This window comes from Arvicola amphibius, chromosome 4, assembly GCF_903992535.2.
Source record: "Arvicola amphibius chromosome 4, mArvAmp1.2, whole genome shotgun sequence".
Lineage (NCBI taxonomy): Eukaryota > Metazoa > Chordata > Mammalia > Rodentia > Cricetidae > Arvicola > Arvicola amphibius.
The window spans coordinates 33,723,290-33,744,065 of record NC_052050.1 but is presented as its reverse complement, the minus strand read 5'-3'; the positions used below and the strand labels follow the sequence as shown (position 1 = coordinate 33,744,065).

Sequence of the window (20,776 nt, the reverse complement as noted above, 5' to 3'; positions counted from 1 at the left end):
CTGCCTCCTGACTTCTTGCTCTTATCTTTTAAAGTCAAGGTTTCATTGTGTCTCTCAGGTCGGCCCTGAACTCACTATGTTGTCCTGTAGGATTTCGTTTTGTTTTGTTTTGGTTTTGTTTTTTTTTCAAGACAGGGTTTCTCCATATAACAGTTCCAGCTGTCCTGGGACTCACTCTGTAGACCAGACTGGCCTCGAACTCAGAGATCCATTTGCCTTTGCCTTCCGAGTGCTGGATTAAAGGTGTTTGCTACCACTGCCGGGCTCTGGTTCTGTTTCATATACTCATTTTCTGCTTGCCCTCTCTCTCTCTGGGTTCCTGACTGCCTGGGTTCTTGAACTTCACATTCTTTAGTAAAAACTTCCAAGTTATTAGATATGAAACATGTAAAGGATATAATCATAAATTGGTTTTGCTATTTCTACACACTTAGCAAAAATGATTTTGAAAATAGAGTATGGGAGTGAAAAGAAAAATTTGCCACCCACAGCAGTGAGACATGTTTGTTTTTTAAGCTGCCGACTGTTCGTGGTCCTGGGAAGCAGAACACAGGTGAACAATTACCATCTGCTGAGGAAGCCAAGGAGAGATTGGAGAGAAATAAAACCCAAAATAGCAGGAGGTGGGTTAACATTTACTGTTTTTTGTGTCATATGCCTTTATAGGCCCATGTGGCCTTAGGCCACTTTCTGACCTTCAGACATCTAATGACAAATGGATTGTGAATAATGAATAAAAGCAATGCAGAAACACTAGAATGGAAACTTACAGAAGACATCACAAGCAAAGTGCACGACAGGCTAAATCACACGGAATCCATCAGTATCAGTAGTAAAGTATTTTGCCTTTCTAAAACTGTAGATAATTTTTAAAAATTATTATTATATTATTTTAGAGATAGAATCTCACTATGTAGCCCAGGCTGGTCTGAAACTCACTATGTAGACAAGATTGGCATCAAACTCACAAAGCTCTACATGCCTCTGCCTCCCAAGTGCTAGGATTAAAGGTGTGTGCCACCATGGTGGAACACATTTATTTTTATTATTTTTAAGCTATTTTTATGTTATATGCATTGGTGGTTTGCCTACATGTACGTCTGTGTGAGGGTGCTGTATACCCTGAAACTGGAGTTATAAACAGTTGTGAGCTGCTATGTGGATGCTAGGAATTGAACCTAGGTCCTCTAGAAGAGCAGCCAGTGCTCTTAACCTCTGATCCATCTCTAGCCCCATTATTTTTCCAAATATTTATTTTTATTTTATGTGTGTGGATGTTCTGCCTGCATTTATATGTGTATACCACATGTGTGCAGTATCTGTGGATTCCCTTGAACTGGAGTTATAGATATTCCTTAACCACTGTGTTGTTGATGAGAATTGGACCCCAGTGTTCTGCAAGAGTGGCAAGTACTCTTAACCACTGAGCTATCTCCAGCTCCTTTACATTTGATTTATATGCATGTGTGCACATGCATGCACACACCATCGTACTCCCTCCCAAATAAATGAAAATGTAATAAAAATATGCAAAAGCACATAGTGGCACATGCTTACAATCCCAGCTCTTTGGAGGTAGAGGTAATTTAAGGTCAGCATGGTCTTTGTAGTGAGTACCAGGCCAGGCTGGGCTACATTGAGACCCTGTGTAAAAACAAAAAACCAAACCAAACAGAAAAGGGGGCTGAGATGGCTCAGTGGTTAAAAGCAGTTGCCGAGGACCCAAGTTCAATCCTTAGGCACCACATAGCAGCTCATAACCATCTGTGACTCCCTCTTCCGGAATCTGCAGGCACTAGGTACACATGTAGTGAGTGCACAGACATGTGACTCATGCCTATAATCTCAGCACTAAAGGAGGGAGAGACTATCCTGGGCTACAGAGTAAGATTCTTTAATAAAATAAATACATTTCACTTACCATGCTACGCTATTTTTAAAAACTTACGTAAAATTATTTGGAAAACATTTTTTTTCTCGTTGAGTTTTAGATTTTTTTTATTTTGTTGGAAACAAGGTCATAGTGACTTTAAAATAAATGAAAATGTAATAAAAATATAGAAAAAAACCCGGCATAGTGGCACATGACTTTGGTTCCAGCACTCAGGAGGCAAAGGCAGGCAGATCTCTCTAAGTCTGAGGTAAACCTGGTTTACAGAATGAGTTCAAGGATAGCCAGGGCTACACAGAGAAATCCTGTCTTCACTCCCACAGAAGCCCAGAAAATAAAAAGTAATTTTCTCCTGTATTTTTGATTATGTATTTAGGATAGTTTCCCAGAAGCAGAATACTAGGTTAAAGGTTTTGAACATCTAAGAGTTGTTGCCAAAAAGCTCTTGAAAGCAGCTGTCAGATCAGAGCTCTCCTTTCTGGTCCAGCTGGGTAGTAGTGCATTCTGGGCAACAAGGATTTCATAGCTGTGCCACAGAGTACACATTTTGTTGTTTGAGACAGAGTTTCTCTTTGTAACAGTTCTAGCTGTCCTGGAACTCACTCTATAGACCAGGCTGGCCTTGAACTCACAAAGATCTGCCTGCCTCTGCTTCCCAAGTGCTGGGATTAAAGGCATGTGCCACCACTGCCCAGCCTGATCACACACTTTAAAAGAGTTATTTTATTTATTTATCATTACTATTATTGCTGTTATTATTTGAGACAGGATTTCACTTGTATTCCTAGCTGGCTTGGAGCTCACAAAGGTCTGCCTACTCTGCCTGCAGAGGGATGGGATTAAGTGTGTGTGCCACCATGCCCAGCCCTAAGGAGTTATTTTAATGAATGGCAAATAGTTATAGTCATGGAATATTTAGAGGAAGAAAGACTGCAGCTAAAGAAGTTTAGTCCAGAGAGATTGTTACTCACTAATGCAAGGTGATCTAGCAAGCAAGCAGGATCCAGAACCCAGAGAAACTCTGTTCTTCAGGGTACTTGTGCCTTAAGAGCCTTGTTTCAGGGGTGCTGTCAGTGCATGGTGGGCTTGGCGCCAGAGAACCTCCACATGAACTGTCACTTGTGATTGTCTGATTGGGGACAGGTTGGACTCGGCTATAGTGAAGGACAGATTTTGTCAGAGGAAACTTTCAACTGTCAGTTTCTTCTACTTCTGAAAATCTCCCAAGAACATTATTAGAATCATAAATTTGGAAATTAATTAAAAAATAACCAATTTGTGGGGATCTTTTAGCCAAATCTTTTAATTTTTCAGCCAGGAAAGGTCTAGCGAATCAAGTATCCAAGTCAGGAGTTACTCAACTAAATAGTGCACCCTTCCCTGAGTCAAGCCACTCCGGCAGACCGGGGTTACCCAGGCTCAACAGTGCCATGCCAGGCTAGGGGGCCTGACAGTTGGAGATGATGGGGCATTGGGGGCTCCCTGGTGGTGAGTAGGAGTCAGAGTGGGGAGGGATTGTGGGTGGGCTGGTGGACCTTGAACTGTTAGGAACTTGAACCAATATTTAGTTTGTATCTACCTCACTCCTACCCTAAATGATGTAACTTAGGATCAGTATGGAATCTGCGTCTTCTGAAATCTCTAATACAAAGTCAAGAAATAGTGAAGATGATGGAGAGTCAGACTCAAAATGGAAAAGTGAGTATGAACTCATGTATTTTTAATAGATACTATTTGTTATCTGTTTGTCTGTCTATCTATCTACTTATATATCTACATAACTATCTTTTTTTTTTATTTTGAGGCAGGATCTCATTATATAGCTCAGGCTAGCCTTAAACTCACGACCCCCCCCAGTATTAGGGTTATAGGCATCATGCCTAGCTGATGAATGAAATAATTCTTGATTATCATCAGTTTTGTTTGTGTTATGTTTCTGGGGATTGAGCCTAGGTATTGTGCATGCTAAGCAAGCACTCTACAACCAGGCAACACCACCAGCACCTGTTTGATATCTCTTAAGTATAAAAACACATGTCTCATTATTTAGGATCATAAATAACACTGTTGTTCACACACACACACACACACACACACACACACACACCATCCTATGATATAAGCACAGCTCTTCTGATAGCAGACTGTAGAAGGAAAATGCTTTTCCATTTTTAAACTTTGTAGATAATACTTCTATTGTTTGTATAAATATACATTGCATAACATTGTAGTGAAACAATATACGGCATATTTACCCCATAAATATTAAAATGGAGAGCATACAATGTTACTATCACATATTCTGTAATACCTTTTTGTTGTGGTTTACTTGGTGTGTATCTTCTCCCAAAGATATTAGGGCTCAATGTAGTCTAGAAAAGTCAGGCAAATGATAATTACTGTAGTCTGGGAATTTCAGATATTAGTTCTCTCATTAAGTCAGCAGTAGGGTCCATCTACATGTTCTCTACTGCTTCCCGCTGTTGTTTGGAATGATAACTGGAGTTTTCTATGTCTGTCGCAGTTCTAATCCCCTCCCCTTAGAGGCAAGCAGGCAAGGTAAGGGTGATGAAACTGTGCCAGATCAATCACTGTTACCATATGGGTTAAGTAATATTTATCTTTTAAGGTTGAAAACTTTGGTTTCTAATGTTTACAGTGATGTTTTAAATCCTTCTTTCTCTTGTGCCCAGTGGCAGTAAAAGAAATGGCAGAGAAAGCAGTTTCTGGACAGCTCCTAGTACCTCCTTGGAGTCCTCAGAGCAGTGTGCCTTTTAAGAGTAAGATTGAAAATGAGACCTCTCGTTTGCCACGGCCCCCAGTCCGAGGTCCTGAGAGCACACACTGGCCACACATTGTAGAATATCAGAGGGAAAATGATGAGCCCAAAGGAAGTGTAAAGTTTGGCGCAATGGACAGCAGTGACTGTGACAGGGACAAGCACAGCAGACAGACAAGCCTCCGACGCTTCACCAGTAAGTTCACTAGGAGGAGTTGGGTTAGGTGAACTCTGTCTACTTATCAGCTCTCAAAATTTGTGCACTTCTAGCGTATTCCCTTTGCTTGGTTCTGTCTCCTATTTTTCTGAAAGCCTGTGTTCAAAGGTGAAGAGATTCATTAGTTTCCCTAATGAGTGCTGGTATTGTAGGTGTATGCCATCATACACAGCCAGCTTTTTCTTTTTTTCATTGCATTCTAAGTTGAAAATAAACTTACTGAGGCCATATGGCTTTTGATTCACAGTCAGATCATCAGATAATAATTTCAAGACAGATATTGGAGTCAAAGAAAAGACATCTAAAATTGACACTTAACTTTGCAGAAAATCTCTAAATCTCTTGGCTTCCTCTCCATTTGTACTTTCTGAGAGAGAGAGAGAGAGAGAGAGAGAGAGAGAGAGAGAATCCAAGGATATGGGTCAGTGGGTAAAATGCTTGTCATGCTTGAATTTGGATCCCTAGCACCTGGTAAAATTCAAGCATGACTACCTGGTCCTAGAAACCACAGATAAATCCCCAGAGCCACTGAACACATAATCCATGCAGTCTGTGAGTGCCAGGTCCACTGAGACAGTGTCTCAAGAGATAATATAGAGATGTGTTGCGGGGTATTTGATCACATTGTGAACCCTGGGATTGCGTTAGTTACTCATAAAACCTGCCTCTAGCTGTGGTGTGGCCCAACCCTAATACACATCCTTAGTCCAGGAGCTTTCTGTTTATTGTATTCTAGTATTATTTAAATAAAATCAACCATAGGTCAAGAGGCGGAGCAAGCAACTTGTTGACATCAAGTAACCATAGAGAGTAAGAGAAAGGAAGACAGATAGAGAGATGCACAGGAAGCAGTAGGGAGGCGCTTGCAGTTTGGCAGTCTTTTTTGGTTTGGGATGGCAGGAGAAGCTCACTTTCTGGGACATTGGTGAAGGAGGAAGGTCAGCTGGCTGCTTTCTCTGCCTCTCAGAGCTAGCAGGTTTTCATGCCAGCATCTGGTTCTGTAGTCTTTATTGGTAAAATAAAAGTATAGAGACTTAGTTAAAACAGCATTTGCCTTTCTACATGGCGGGGGTGGGGAGCAGGCAGCAGCTACAGAGGCACAGTCAGCAGCTGAGGCAACAGTAAGATCAGGTGTAGATGCTGTGCGTTCATATCAACAGATATGAATCAACAGGTTGATACCAACAGATATGAATAGAAGAAAATACCTAGCATCTTCCTCTGGCCGTCTCATGCACTCGTGTACCTGCATATACCTGTGGAGCCATATATATACCACACATACATGCACATACCAAAAAGAGAAGCGAAAAGCCACACAGAGTAGCATATACCTATAATTGTAACACTTGAGAGATGGAGGCAGGAGACTCAGAAGTTCAAGGTTATCCTCAGCTGCAAAGCAAGTTCTAGGTGACCCTGGGCTTCATGAAATCCTGTCCCAGAAAACCAAACCAATAAAACAACAACAGCACAGGGAAATAATTGCTTTGGGTTTTTGGTATTTAGAATCTATATATCAAGAATCGCTGTGTGTCTGGAGTGGTGGCACATGCCTATCATCCCAGCACTCGGGACACAGAGGCCAGTGGATCTCTGGGTTTGAGGCCGGCCTGGTCAACAGAGTGGGTGGTCAGATGGCTAGATGATCTAGGGCTACTCTCTGTGTCTTCACAACTTAGAAAATTTGGCTACCCTTTGAAGAATATGTTTACATTTCTTTTCTATTGTTTCTTTTTGCCTTTTCATGAATATCACTGAATATGTTCTTGATTACATTATAATCACTAGGTATTATAAACCCATTCTTCAGAAAACATGAACAGCCAGAGAATAGTGAAGTCTCTCAAGCAAGTTGTGACACATCTGTGGGTACTGAGAAATTTTACAGCGTAAGTACTGTAACCTGCCAGGACCAAGATACATTCAAGGATCTAACAAAGTAGACCTGAGTTGCTGTTGGGTATCATGACACCAAAATGTTATCTATACAAACTAGATATACTAACTCTGCAGGGCTATAGTCACTTAAAGAGTATAGACGGCTTTCAAGGCCAGCCATGACCCTGTCTCAACCCCACCCCCAAAACCTAACAATATGATTGTAGCTGGTAGTGGTGGCTCATGCCTTTAGTCCCAGTGCTTGGGAGGTAGAGGCAGGCAGATCTCTGAGTTTGAGGCCAGCCTGGTCTACAAGAGCTAGTTCCAGGACAAGTTCCAGAGCTACAGAGAAACCCTGTCTCAACACACCCCCATACAAAAAAAAGAATATGATTATAGGCAGATATTTCTGTCCCGCCAGCCAGCTCCCAAATAATCACAAGAGACTTCTTATTAATTATAAAAGCTCAGCCATAGCTTAAGCTTGTTACTAACTAGCTCTTACAACTTAAATTAGCCCATTTCTTTTAATCCACTGTCTTTTTACATGACTTGCTTACCTTTATTCTGTACTGCCCATGCTGCTTCCTCTATGGTTCCTGGTGTCTCCTATGACTCTGCCCTTTTTCCCATAGTTCTCTCTGCCCCCAAAATCTTGCCTAGCTATTGGCCATTCAGCTTTTTATTAAACTAATCCTAGTGACAAATCTTCACTGTGCACTAAAATATTATTTCACAACATACCCCCCTTTTTGTCTAAATAAAAGAAAAAGTTTTAACCCTAACATAATAAAACTATAAACAATAAAAACAATTATCAAGTAAGCATTACATTTATGATGTCTAATCTGTTTGTATTTGGCATATTTGGAGAAAATACACTGTTATTTATTGTAACTTGATGAGTCTAAAGCTCTGTACCTCATTTACCTTTTATCATAACTAAAGAAAACTGTGACTATCTAGTCTTAAACTCTATCAAAGATCCCAGAAGGATATAATATTACCTGAGTAAACAGGAAGTGTAATGTAAACCACTTCCAAAGCTCTAGAAATGACCGACATCTATATCTGCCTGGACAGTCACCAAGGTTCCTTTGTCATGTTGGGGCATCTCTCTTTGGCCTACAAGTCTAGAATATCTGACGGACCTACCCTGTCTGGCAAAGTTTGACAGTCACTTTTCTTTACGTCCTACTGGTCCATTTTGGCCAGCATACTGTCAGCAGTCAAGGCAAGGGCAGTTTCTTGTCCAAATGGCTAGCATGTGCAATAGACAGCAAACTTCATATGGAGGTTCTTCAATGTCCATTATCCTTTTTTGAAGTAAATTGGCTCTTCCAGGAGCAGACGTGTCTCACTGTTATGAAAAACCTTGTGTCATTAAAACATCTAAAATACCATATTCTATAGATCTCTGAAGTGTTTGAGGACCACCTATCTAAAATCTATCTCTGTATGACCTTGAAAACATACAGAAAATGACAAGTTTGGTTGTTATAGGTAACTAACTACTAACCTGTATTTTTTAGTATTCTAATTAGTTTGTAATAATAACTTTCAAGGACTAAAAATTTACATTGTTCAATGAGCTGTATAGGCATAATACCTTAAACAAGAGTAGAAATGTATGTATAGTATGTTTTAACAAAAATAACCTTAAATTTGTATTAATATACAAAAATCCATGCCAATGTAAAATATTTTATACTAGTGGTTGTTCAAAAGCAGACTCAACAGTCCACCCTTTAATCTCATTTTATACTATATCCTCTTTTTCTCTTTAGAAAGAGATCCTTGAATCTAACTTCTTTGTTTAGTTTTTATTCCTGACTATGACCAACAAGAATTTGTAACCAACCCCCCCCCAAATGATGACAGACATCTATAACCCATCGAATGACCAAAAGCCATCCACCCCACCTCTTGGTAATGTGGGTGTCATGTTCTCTAGACTGCTTCCTGTTCTCTGGGGGCACTGGAATCTTTAGGAGACCCTAGGGAAATTGGGATAAAGGTCAAGTCCTGGGAGAGTTATCTGTATCATTTGTTGTCCAGTCTGCTTGCAGAAGGAAAGTGTAAGGCTTATCTGAAGTCCTGGCTGGAGTAGTCTGTGAGCCTGGACCATCTCAGCCAGTAGCCTTGAAGCTGTTCTGGATGCAGAACTCTGAGGAAACTGCAGCAGAGGCGCTCTGAGAGACTGGATCACCTGGCCACTCGTTTTTTTGGTGTCTGGTCCTCTTGCTCTGAAAACACATGAACTTTCAAAGATAGCATACATATCTGTATTAGCACAAGTATGGAATGTGTGGCTTGCATGAGCAAGTCAAAGATGATGCTTTATGTTTGAGCAGGTAAAAGGCATATGCCAACTTTATAAGTTTGTTTGGACTGTATAATCAAGCTGTAATATGAATCTTTATCCATGCCATATGAAAGGATGACGTATAATAAGTCATGAGGACTCTGTAGCCAACAAGATTTATCACGCCTCTCATCTCAGAGCTCTTCCTGTGTCGAGGGATCAGCTTACACATCACCTGTCCTGTAGTCTTTTTTGGCTTCCTCCCCCATGTCTGTTGCCAAGATACTCAGGTTGTCTCTTCCCCATGCCTCTGGTAAAAATCTGAACTATATTAATCTGGAAGGAATCCATATCTTTTTATTTCCACTGAACACAAAATCTCTCTCCCAATGCAACACATTGTCTGACTTTCTTTTGAAGACATTTTAAAAATATGTAGGTTGGTTTTATTTAGCAGTTTCCATAATCCAATGTCTCTCAGCAGCTTATTGTTTTTATTATTAGCATTCAAAAAATGAAGTTAATAAGATACCATATAGCCGGGTGTTGGTGGATTACGCCTTTAATCCCAGTACTCGGGAGGCAGAGGCAGGCAGATCTTTGTGAGTTCGAGGCCAGCCTAGTCTACAAGAGCTAGTTCCAGGACAGGCTCTCAAACTACAGATAAACCCTGTCTCAAAAAAACAAAACAAAAAAGATACCATATAGGATCCAGACTCCCTCTGTACTTTCTATCCTTATGTGGCTTTTTTTTTTAAACTGCTAATCTTTGAGAATGTTTTTATTGACAGTTACTGGACAAGTAAAATGCATGTTCACAGGCTCAGAAGTGCAGCACAGAGTTTGTTCATTCAGCAGCTCCTCTTCTTTGTACCAGACAGTACAGTCTTCCCTGTGCACGTGAATATGTACTGCTCACAGCTGTTAGAGCATGCAGACCATGTTCAGGGACCACCGTGGAGAATGTCTCAGAATAAGGAGTGAGCGACTACAGACTAAGTCACTAGACACCACAACTCACAGGGACACAAGCAGAAGATGACCAAACCTGCCACTGCTACAGAGAACACACTGGAAAACATTTTTTTTTTGTTTCTTCATGTTTGAGAGAAATGAAGTATATCCAGGGTTCAGGTTTTTGTATTTGCCACTGACTACAGGTCACTAAAATATACCTAGTTTTGAATAACTTCTAATTCACTTAGTTTGATTTCAGGTCACAATACAAGATTGCATGCAATACTTTCACAAAAGTCAAACACAAGACAATTTAGTAACACCAGCGCTCAGGACTGTCTGGTATATTTCATTTTGTTGGTAGTGTAAGGACGGAGAACGATGGTGGCTGGTTCTGCACAGCGCTCGTGTGCTCAGCTCTAGCTAGCTGGACACTTCCGAGCCCTGGCTGACTGGCTAATGAGACAGCACAGAGATCTCAGTGTGAGCCTCAGGTGTGGGTCTGCTGTAAACAGGTAGCCTGTTTCCAGGGTAAAAAAAGTCTCAGTTCAAACTAATTTCAAACGTATTTTACAACTGGTTTCCAAAATGTGGACCAATTGGATCATAAGCACTTTAACAGTTTAATGAGGGCCAGGTGGTAGTGGTGCACACCTTTGATCCCAGCACTTGGGAGGCAGAGGCAGGCAGATCTCTGTGAGTTTTTGAGACTAGCCTGGTCTACAGAGTGAGCTCCAGGACAGGCATGGCTGTTACATAGAGAAACTCTGTCTTGAAAAACCAAAATATAAAAATAAAATAAAAATTAACCAAGGAGAGCATACAGTTCCAGGTAAGAACCAAAGAGACTAAGAATCCTTACAATTGCTGCACGGCTTTGAGGGGCTCAGCAGCTCTTTCCCCAGGAAGCTGCTCATCTCTGAGCTCCACCCTGCAGCAGCCCAAACAATGCATCACAGAGGCCCACACACAGCTGTCATTTGCATGGAACTTGATATGGACTGCGTTCAAGACTCCATTGGTTAGCTTTGTGGTACTCAGGGCAAGAGTCTCACATCTGTGTTTACACTGGCGACAGGACACTGCTATTAAGCATCATACAAGTGAACGCTGCATTAGTGAGGAGTGAATACCTATAGGAACAGGAAGGCAGTTCCCATCTGCTGGGCTGGTCGGCTAGGTTGCTGCAACAGGCTACTCTTCTGACAGCAGGTCCCGCTGCCACAGGTGTGGCGAGTGTTCTGCCCTTTAACCCACTGCTTAAAGCACCCTTTGTGAAACTTGTGCCTACATTTCAGCACACACGTTTTTTGGCTTGAACATCTTGTGGCATATCTCACAGGAATTGGCATCTGGTGCAGGGCTCACAGGAACATCTTCTCTTTTCTGGCCTTTGGTTTTGGATGATGGTCCAGCAACGGCCAAGGCTGCACTCTGGGAGGACTTAGCCACAGGAGCAGCAGAATGAGCTTCAGATGTTTTCTTGTCTTTGTCTGGGTTTTCCTGTTTCTTTTTCTGTTCCTCTAGAATGTACTCTGTTATGCTTTCAACAGTTTCCTTAATACTTAATCCAGAGAGTGAGTTCTTGTTTTTGTTTCTAACTTTTTAAACAAAACCAGCAAGCTCAGTGCTGGCATAATATGGGAATACCCCTAGTAGGTTATTTTTATATTACTTTATATTTTTTAAAGACTTTATTATTATTTATAAACTATTTACTTTTTTATGACTGTTTATGCTCATTTTTTTTCTGCACTCATTTTTAAACACACTATAACCTGTTTAGAAGTTCTTTCCATCTGGGTCTGTCTTTACATTGAATCTGTAACCTTTTCTGTCTGCATGAGCAAAACCGAACACCTGCCATGTGGCTTACCTCATGGTGCTCTGGTGGCTCATGCACATAGGCAGCTGCCAGGGGACATGTCTCTGTACCGCTGCTGGCATGAGAGTGTAACTAGAGGTGTCTCTCCTGCCAGCAGTTCCTGAACAACCACTGAGGCTTAATATTAGTTACTAACTGGCTAGCTCTACATATAAATTAACCCATTTCTAATAATACATATATTGCCACATATCCAGTGACTTACCGATAAAGCTTTGGCATCTTACCCCTCCGGTGGCTGCTGGGGTCTCTCTGACACCACCTTTTTTCTCCCTGTAGCTGTTTGAATTTCCTTCCTAGCTATATTTTGCCCTGTCACAGGCCAAGGCAGTTTCTTTATTAACCAGTGGTAATAAAACATTTACAGCATATGGAAGGGCATCCTACATCGTCTCCCCTTTTTCTGTCTATTTAAAAAGGAAGGTTTTAACTTTAACAAAAGTTACATATGACAAAGCAGGTATCAAGCAAAACTTACGGTAACAATATTTAGTCTATTTGAATTTGGCAAAATTAAAATACTCTTTTATCTATACTGGTAAGTAGGCGTGGCTAGAACCAAAGCAGCCGTTTTGGCTGTTTTTTTTTTTTTCACCCAGCTTGGCTTTTCAACATGGTGGAGGTAACAATGAGCATCACACTTACCCCACCCCCACCCAACTGCCATCAGGTAACATGCAGCTGGTCCACAAACCTTTTTTGTGTGTATGAGCAAAAACCAAGTCTGTCACACAGTACAGGGTGATTACCTCTCTGTACTGAGGCCTGTGTGAGACTACCTCATAGCGGCTAGTGTCCAGCTCCATCTTGTAGGCAGCTGATTGGGAGACATGTCGCTGTGCTGATGCTGGCATGAGACTGTGAGACCAGGAAGCCCAGTGTGACTCCATTTCTGTAAGTTTAGAGGTTTTTATTTTTTAAGCTTTCTCAGGCCCTGTGGAAATTTGAGAGCCTCACATTGGTACACCTTTTGTAACTGGAGGTTTATCTCCCAGCACCACTTCCCAAACAACCACTCTGAGGCTTAATATCAATTACAAACTGGCCTATTAGCTTAGGCTTCTTACTCGCTAGCTCTACATATAAATTAACCCATTGCTAATAAACTATAAATTGCCATGTGCCCCATGACTTACTGATAAAACTCTGGCATCTTACCCCTCTAGTGCCTGCTGGCATCTCTCTGACACCGCCTTCTTTCTTCCTGTATCTGTTTGAATTTCCTGCCTAGCTATATACTGCCCTGTCATAAGCTAAAACAGAGTATTAACCAATGTTAATAAATTATTCAAACCATACAGAAGGGCATCCCATCTACATCATGAGATACATGAGACTAGGAGGCCATGTTTGGCTTTGATTTTGATTGTTTAGAATGTTTTTATAAGTTTTCTCAAGATTTATATGGATATATGTGGCCCCACATTGGGTGCCGTTTGTAAGCAGATATTTCTGTCTTGTTAGCCAGCTCCCAAATAACCACACAGAGACTTTTTATTAATTATAATAGCTCAGTCATAGCTTAGGCTTGTTACTACTAAAACTAGCTCTTTTTTGTTTTTTTTCAAGGGTTTCACTGTAGTTTTAGAGCCTGGCCTGGAACTAGCTCTTGTAGACCAGGCTGGCCTCGAACTCACAGAGATCTACCTGCCTCTGCCTCCCAAGTGCTGGTATTAAAGGCACGCACCAGGACCGCCCTGCTACTATCTAGCTCTTATAATTTAAATTAACCCATTCATTTTAATCTATGGTCCTTTACATGACTCGGTTACCTTTATTCTGTACTGCCCATGCTGCTTCCTCTGTGGTTCCTGATGTCTCCTTGCAGATATGCCCTTCTTTCCAGTGTTCTCTCTACCCCCCAAATCCTGCCTAGCTATTGGCTGTTCAGCTTTTTATTAAACTAATTTGAGTTCCAAATCTTCACAGTATACAAAAAGATTATTCCACAACACATTACAGTGATAAAACAAGATTTTTTTTTTTTAAAAACATTGAACTTGTTTTGTTTTGTTTTTCAAAGATAGGGTTTCTCTGTGTAACAGCCCTGGCTATCCTGGAACTAGCTCTTGTAGACCAGGCTGGCCTTGAACTCACAGAGATCTGCCTGCCTCCTCTGCCTCACAAATGTTGGGATTAAAGGCGTGTGCCACCACTGCCTAGCCTAAATGTTGAACTTTTTAAGAAAATTTATTTTTATGTTCATTGGTGTTTTGCTTTGCATGTATGTCTGTGTAACGGTGCCAGATTCCCTGTAACTGGAGTTATAGACAGTTGTGAGCTGCACTGTGGGTGCTGGGAATTGAACCTGAGTCCTCTGGAAGAGCAGCTGGTGATCATAATCACTGAGCCATCTCTAGCCTACATTTGTGAGGTTTTAAAAAAATTATCATTGTGTGTATGATGCATACGTGTGGGCATATGTGCCATGACTCATATGTAGAGGACATTTTGGAGTTGATTCTCTTCCACTTTTGTGTGGGTCTTAGGGCTAGAATTCAGGTCACGAGGCTTATGTGGTAAGTGCCTTTACTTACTGAGCCATCTCACTAGTCCAGTATATGAAGTCTTTTGAACAACATGGTACACAGTTTCATTTCCTTAGATCACACAAACAGGAAGGACGTTTATTCTTTCTTCCATCTGAGGGCTGGGAAGATGGGCTCTACAGTGAACACACTGACTTAGCTGACGAGGCTCTCTAGTACTTCTTAGAGTATTGCACAAGGGACAATGTTGGGAAGAAGTAAAACTCACACAGTGGAGGTGGAGGGAGGGCTTGTTGTTGAGAGGAACACAACTCACATATTGTCTGGAAAAACACTCTTTCCCTGTACTTGTCAAGGTAACATCAAGAGGCCTTAGTGTATAGCTCTGTGGTGGAGCACTTCCCTAGCTTGCACAGCACTGGGCCAACAAAACAAAAATATCAGGAAAGTATCCTTTTACTTTTTATAGATGCATTTGCCTTTAGTGAACCTATTTTCTTTGTTTATTTTTTTATAGACCTCAAGTCCCATAGAAGAGGACTTTGAAAGAATCCAAAATTCTTTGGCTGAACCTCAAGGCTATGGTAAGTTCCAAGGCAGATTTCTTTAGAATCCTTTGCCCTTATTTTCTGTTGGATGTTAGATTATAGGTGTTTACAGCTTGAGATGGGGGATGCTTAGAAATAACCTTGTTAAGCCTTTAATCCCAGCACTTGGGAGGCAGAGGCAGGCAGATCTTTGTGAGTTCAAGGCCAACCTGGTCTACAAGAGCTAGTTCCAGGACAGGCTCCAAAGCTACAGAGAAACCCCGTCTTGAAAAACCAAAAAGGAAAAAAAAAAGAACGGAAAGAAAAACCTTGTTCAGACTTTTTATTTTGCAGATGAGAAAACCAAACAAGGCTCAGTGACCCTTCCTCATTAGAATGATTCCTTTTGGGGACTGGGGAGATGACTCAGTGGCCAAGAGCACTGGATGCTCTTCTAGAGGACATGGGTTCCATTCTCCTCCTCCCCCCACATATGATTTCTTTGTGTACCCTTGGCTGTCCTGGAACTAGCTCTGTAGACCAGAGATCGCCTGCCTCTGCCTCCTGAATGCTGGAATTAAAGGCACCCACCACCCCCACCCAGCCTGGATTCCATTCTTAGCATCCACATAGAAGTTCAATTGTCTATAACATCAGTCCCAGGGTATCTGATGCCCTCTTCTGGCCCCCACAGGCACTGCGTGTACTTAGAGCACAAACATATATGCAGGCAAAACACCCATACACATAAAATAAAAATAAAGGTTAAAAACAAACAAAACAAAAGAATGCGTCCTCTTTTCCTCAGCGGGCTCCCAGTAGCCACACGTTGGGTTATTTATACCCCTCTGTACTTTTATGACATATTTTCTAAGTGGTGCTCACTCACAGAATTGTAGGTCCCTTGATGGCATATAGCTGGTTATCTTTCTTGACCAATCTGAGAGATTTACACAAGCCATACAGCTGGTTATTGATAGCACAAAAATTAGAACTTGATTTCTGGTCTTTCTTCACCCTAGAGGTCAGAATGTCACCATCATTTTCCTTTGTTTAGCATCTTTTTTTTTTCTTTTAAAATTTACTTTTAATCCCAGCACTTGAGAGGCAGAGGCAGTTGGAACTCTGCAAATTCAGCTTGGTCTATAGAATGAGTTTCAGGACAGCCAGGACTCCATAGAGAAACTTGTCTTGAAAAACATGAAATAAAAAAACAAAATTTTCACTTTTAAAATTAGTGTAAAAACAAGATTTTGTTGTGACGTTTTCATATTATACACACACTCTGCCTGTAGTCAAGGATTTCCCTGTTCCCCCATCTTGTTTTCCCTTGCCCATTCCCAGTGGTCCCCTTTTCATATATAGTCCACTTCTATTTTCAAAACATACAATTTTAAAAAAATCTAGAGTGTGCATATGCTGTAGGAGGCAGCTTGTTTGTTCCCTGCTGCTCAGCCCTGAAATAAACACACAGAAACTGTATTAATTAAATCATTGCTTGGCCCATTAGCTCTCACTTATTATTGGCTAATTCTTACATCTTATTTTAACCCACTTTTATTAATCTGCTTATCGCCAAATGGCTGTGGCTTACCTGCAGTGGCTACATGGCATCTCTCTGACCCCGCCTTCTTTCTCCCAGCATTCAGTTCAGTTTTCCCTGCCTACCTGTATTCTGCCCTGCACAGGCCCAAGACAGTTCCTTTGTTAATGTTATTCATAGCATACAGGCAGGAATCCCACATCATGCATATGAGATAAAATATGCAGTATTTGTCTTCTAACTTTTTTTTAACATTATGATCTTCAATTCTATTTTCCTACAAATAACAATTTCACTCTTCTTTATATCTGAATAAAACTTGTTATGTGTACGTTTTGGTATGCTGCCTGTTGTGGGTATGTCCCTGTGTTCAGTTCTAGGATTGGAAAAAAGCTGCAAGCTTTAAGATGAAATTACATTCTTAGGATTCAGATTATGTATATTAAAAGACCCCAGGGTTGAGCTAGGTGGTGGTGGCGCACATCTTTAATCCTAGCACTAGGAGGCAGAGGCAGGCAGATCTCTGTGAGTTCCAGGACAGTCTGGTCTATAGAGCTAGTTCCAGCATAGCTAAACAAAGAAACTTGTCTTGAAACAAAAACAAACCAAACCAACCAACCAAACAAACAAAAACCCCAGGGTCTAGGGACACACATTTTTTTGCAGTCTTTACCTGTGATCATTTTCTGTGTGTCTGGTATAAACATGGCCACTGATTTGGATGAGTGTTCTGTTGGACGAAGGGATGGTAGAACAGTTAGAACAGAAGACCAGGACCAGTTCTGAACAAACATCTGAAGTGTATGAAAATCCTTGTGCTTCTATTGTGTTCCTTTCTTACAGCCTTTCCCTTCGTCTCCTATTTAGGCTCTGATGTATACCCCCTTCCCATTGTAGCAGAAGTAACAGTAAGAGGCCTGCTGGTTCTCAGCCTTTTCTACCTCTGACTTCTGTAGATCCTTGGCCAAGCTACTTAATCCCAAGATTCCATTTCCCTCTCATGCTAAAGATAGTAACAAACTGTGGCTACTAGTTTATGCTTTCTTGATGTTTATCTTTTTAAAGGAATGTCACAGGAAGAGGAATCCCAGCCCCCAGCATTTCTCTATTAGTCTGGTTTCAGAGTTTCTTCATATTTGCTATAGGCAGTGCTGTTCTGGGCCCATCAGCCAGCTGGACCTTAGGAGTGGGGAAATGGAATCTGTCGTTCTTTCTGTAGGAAGTTTAACAACGGAAAGAAAGGAAAATGAATGGCAGTCTGTTTGCCTACATACTTGAGAAGCATCTTACAGAGAACTGGGGAAGTCTAACTTCAGACACTTGATACCTGGAAAAGCAGAAGACACTAATTCCCTTTTCAGCACTTAATCCCCCTCTCCCTGCTCTTCTGTCTTTAGAGGGTATTGATAGCTAAGAGGCATATTTTTTTGCTGTCTGGAAATCCCCAGTTCACGATCTTCCCTGCAACCCCCTGGAGGTGAGAGACAAACCCAGGACCTTGCTCAAGTGCTCTACCACTGAGCTAAATAAATCCCCCACCGCTGCCAGTTTGGATTTAGAATCTTTTCTCTCTCTCTCTCTCTCTCTCTCTCTCTCTCTCTCTCTCTCTCTCTCTCTCTCTCTCCTCTCTCTCTCTCTCTCTCTCTCTCTCTTGGTTTTCAAGGATTTCTCTGTGTAGCCCTGGATTTCCTAGAGCTCACTCTGTAGACCAGGCTGTCCTAGAACTTCTGAGTGCTGGAATTAAAGGCATGCATCACTACCACCTCCTGACTTTTTCTGTTGTTTTTGTTTTCAAGACAGGGTTTCTTTGTGTAGTCCTCACTGTTCTAGAACTAGCTCTGTAGACCAGGCTGGCCCTCAACTCACAGAGATCCTCCTGCCTCTCCCTCCTAAGTGCTGGGATTAAAAGTGTGTGCCACCACTACCAGGTCCAGTTTGGCTTCTTGAAAAGACAAAATAGCATTTGTTTGCAGAGATAACTGTAAATCGTTTGGTTGTATTTTGAGTGTTGGAATGAAGTTCTCCCTTCTGAGCTCGCAAACACCATGGCACGCATGTGCAGGCCTGAAGACAACTCTTAGTTGGTTCTCTCCTGCCATTTGTGGAATCCAGAGACCTAATTTAGGCTGTCAAGATCCTGGGCAAGTGCCTCTACCTTCTGCAGTATCTTTTTTTTTTTGTTTTTTTGAGACAGGGTTTCTCTGCAGCTTTAGAGCCTGTCCTGGAGTTAGCTCTTGTAGACCAGGCTGGTCTCGAACTCACAGAGATCCGCCTGCCTCTGCCTCCCGAGTGCTGGGATTAAAGGCGTGCGCCACCACCGCCCGGCCCTTCTGCAGTATCTTGAAGCCCAACCCAAATGATGGTGATGATTTCTTTATTTTTTGAGACAGCATCTCCCTATGTGTTATTTAGTCTGGCTGTTCTAGAACTCGCAGTGTTAGCCAGACTAGTCTTGAGCTCACAGAGGTCTGCCTCCCTCTGCCTCCTGAGTGCTGGAATTAAAATGAAACTACATTTTTTTTTTATCATTTCAGTTGAAGAAAAGTTTCAAATAAGAGAAATCTTTGGAAAGAATGCTGAGAGTTTGACTGAGCCTCAGTTCCAAGCTAAGCAAAGGTACAACTGTTATTTTTGTATTCAGTTTCAAGCTTAGAAGCAACATTTATTGGCAAAAGTAATAAGATGTATTTATTACTTACCTTCAGGTGTGTTATTTACTATCATACAAATTATTTCTGTGCAACTTAAAAATATTAGGACTTGTTCAGCAGAATTTGAGGGGTAGTGAAAGAGAGTAATTATTTTTATTCAGATCCCGGTTCTTGACATTTTATCCATATGACTTTGGTCATAGGTCTCTGCCTCTTTTCTGTCACATCTTTAAAATAGGAATGATAAAGTCGGGCCTGGTGGCATATGCCTTTAATTCTAGCACTATACGTTCAAGGTAAGCCTGATTTACATAGCAAGTTCCAGGACAGGCAGAGATACACAGTGAGATCCTACCTTAAAATAAATGAATAAATAAGAATAATAATTCTGAGAATACTGACATAGTCATTAAAGGTAACTACAACTTCTGGATATTTGTTCCTAAGAAACAAATTCTTAAATCATCACAAAACATATGCATGAATATTTATAGCAGATTGATTTGTATTACTCCCCTAATGGAAACCCAGATGCCTCAGTGTGAATGATGAGACAGTAGTACACATCTGCACATTTTTAACCCCAACACTTGAGCAGAGGCAGGTGGATCTCTGAGTGTCAGCCTGGTCTACAGAATGAGTTCCAGGACATCCAGGACTACATAGAGAAACCCTGTTTCAAACAAACAAACAAAAAAGATTTAGTGTGAGATCTGCTTATAGTTCTATGCCCCATGAGTACTGAAATTGAAGCTTAAGTATTGGTTGAAGTAGAACTGGGTCAAGTTTGTCTTCAGTATCTCTTCTGGCCTCAGAGTTGCTAAAGCCTTATGTCTGTGCCCTTTGCTCCATGTCTGCCTCCCAGCAAAGGTCCTGTGCTCCAGTGGCTTTCTAAGGAACATGCTCACTGTCACATCGATCAGCTGGCTTATTTCAGAGCTGGGATCATCCTTCGAGAGTATTTGTCCAATCCATGAGAATAATTGAGATCCAGATATGCTGAAGAACTTGTGACTGATTAGCACCTGAACCAGAACTAGAACTCACACTTTCTACTTCTGAATTTTGTGCTCTCTCCATTGCCTCTCCCCTTGACTGGGGAACTGGTACCAAGTTAGTGTACTTGACTGACAAGTACTCTTTCTTTTTCTTATGTTTTCTCCCTCAGTGCTGAAGATGAACAAGAAGAGGCCTTAGAGGAGACACTGAAGGAACCGAAAGAGAAAGACATGTGCGGATGCCAAAGAGTAGCTATGGAGATTTGTATAGTCTTGGTTTTATGGACTATTTCCTTGTTCTTAAGAATCTGTCCCTTCCATCATCATCATCATCATCATTAGAAAGACTCAGGCGTGCTGTGCTGTGCTGTGCACGTGGAGTAAAGGACAGCTTTGTGGAGTTGGTTCTTTCCTTCCACCTTTACATGGGTTCTGGGGATCAAACTCAGGTTGCCAGGCTTGCTCAGCAAATGCCTTACCCATTGAGCATCTTTCTGGCTTTTATTCTTACCATAGATATATTTAATGTAACTACCTTTCTTCTTTCACAAAAAGCTGTTGTTAAATTGATGATATGATCTATTATTAATAGCATCTTATAATCAAGGAAATACAGTAATGATAGAGATTATGGTAATAAGGTTACTACTTGA

At 41.3% G+C, this 20,776-nt stretch overlaps 1 protein-coding gene across 11 annotated transcripts in view; it reads left to right on the top strand.

Moving 5' to 3' along the window:
- The window catches only part of Tex14 (testis expressed 14, intercellular bridge forming factor), a 91,552-nt gene that overhangs the window by 50,072 nt on the left and 20,704 nt on the right, over window positions 1-20,776 (top strand). For 10 of the 11 annotated variants that reach the window (XM_038328500.1, XM_038328497.1, XM_038328498.1 and 7 more), the window contains 7 exons: window positions 517-623; window positions 3,501-3,589; window positions 4,585-4,866; window positions 6,679-6,779; window positions 14,922-14,988; window positions 19,009-19,090; window positions 20,294-20,356. In XM_038328500.1, the coding sequence (XP_038184428.1) occupies window positions 517-623; window positions 3,501-3,589; window positions 4,585-4,866; window positions 6,679-6,779; window positions 14,922-14,988; window positions 19,009-19,090; window positions 20,294-20,356 (791 nt within the window). The remainder of the gene's footprint in view (window positions 1-516; window positions 624-3,500; window positions 3,590-4,584; window positions 4,867-6,678; window positions 6,780-14,921; window positions 14,989-19,008; window positions 19,091-20,293; window positions 20,357-20,776) is intronic. The other variant, XM_038328501.1, reaches the window with a different exon arrangement.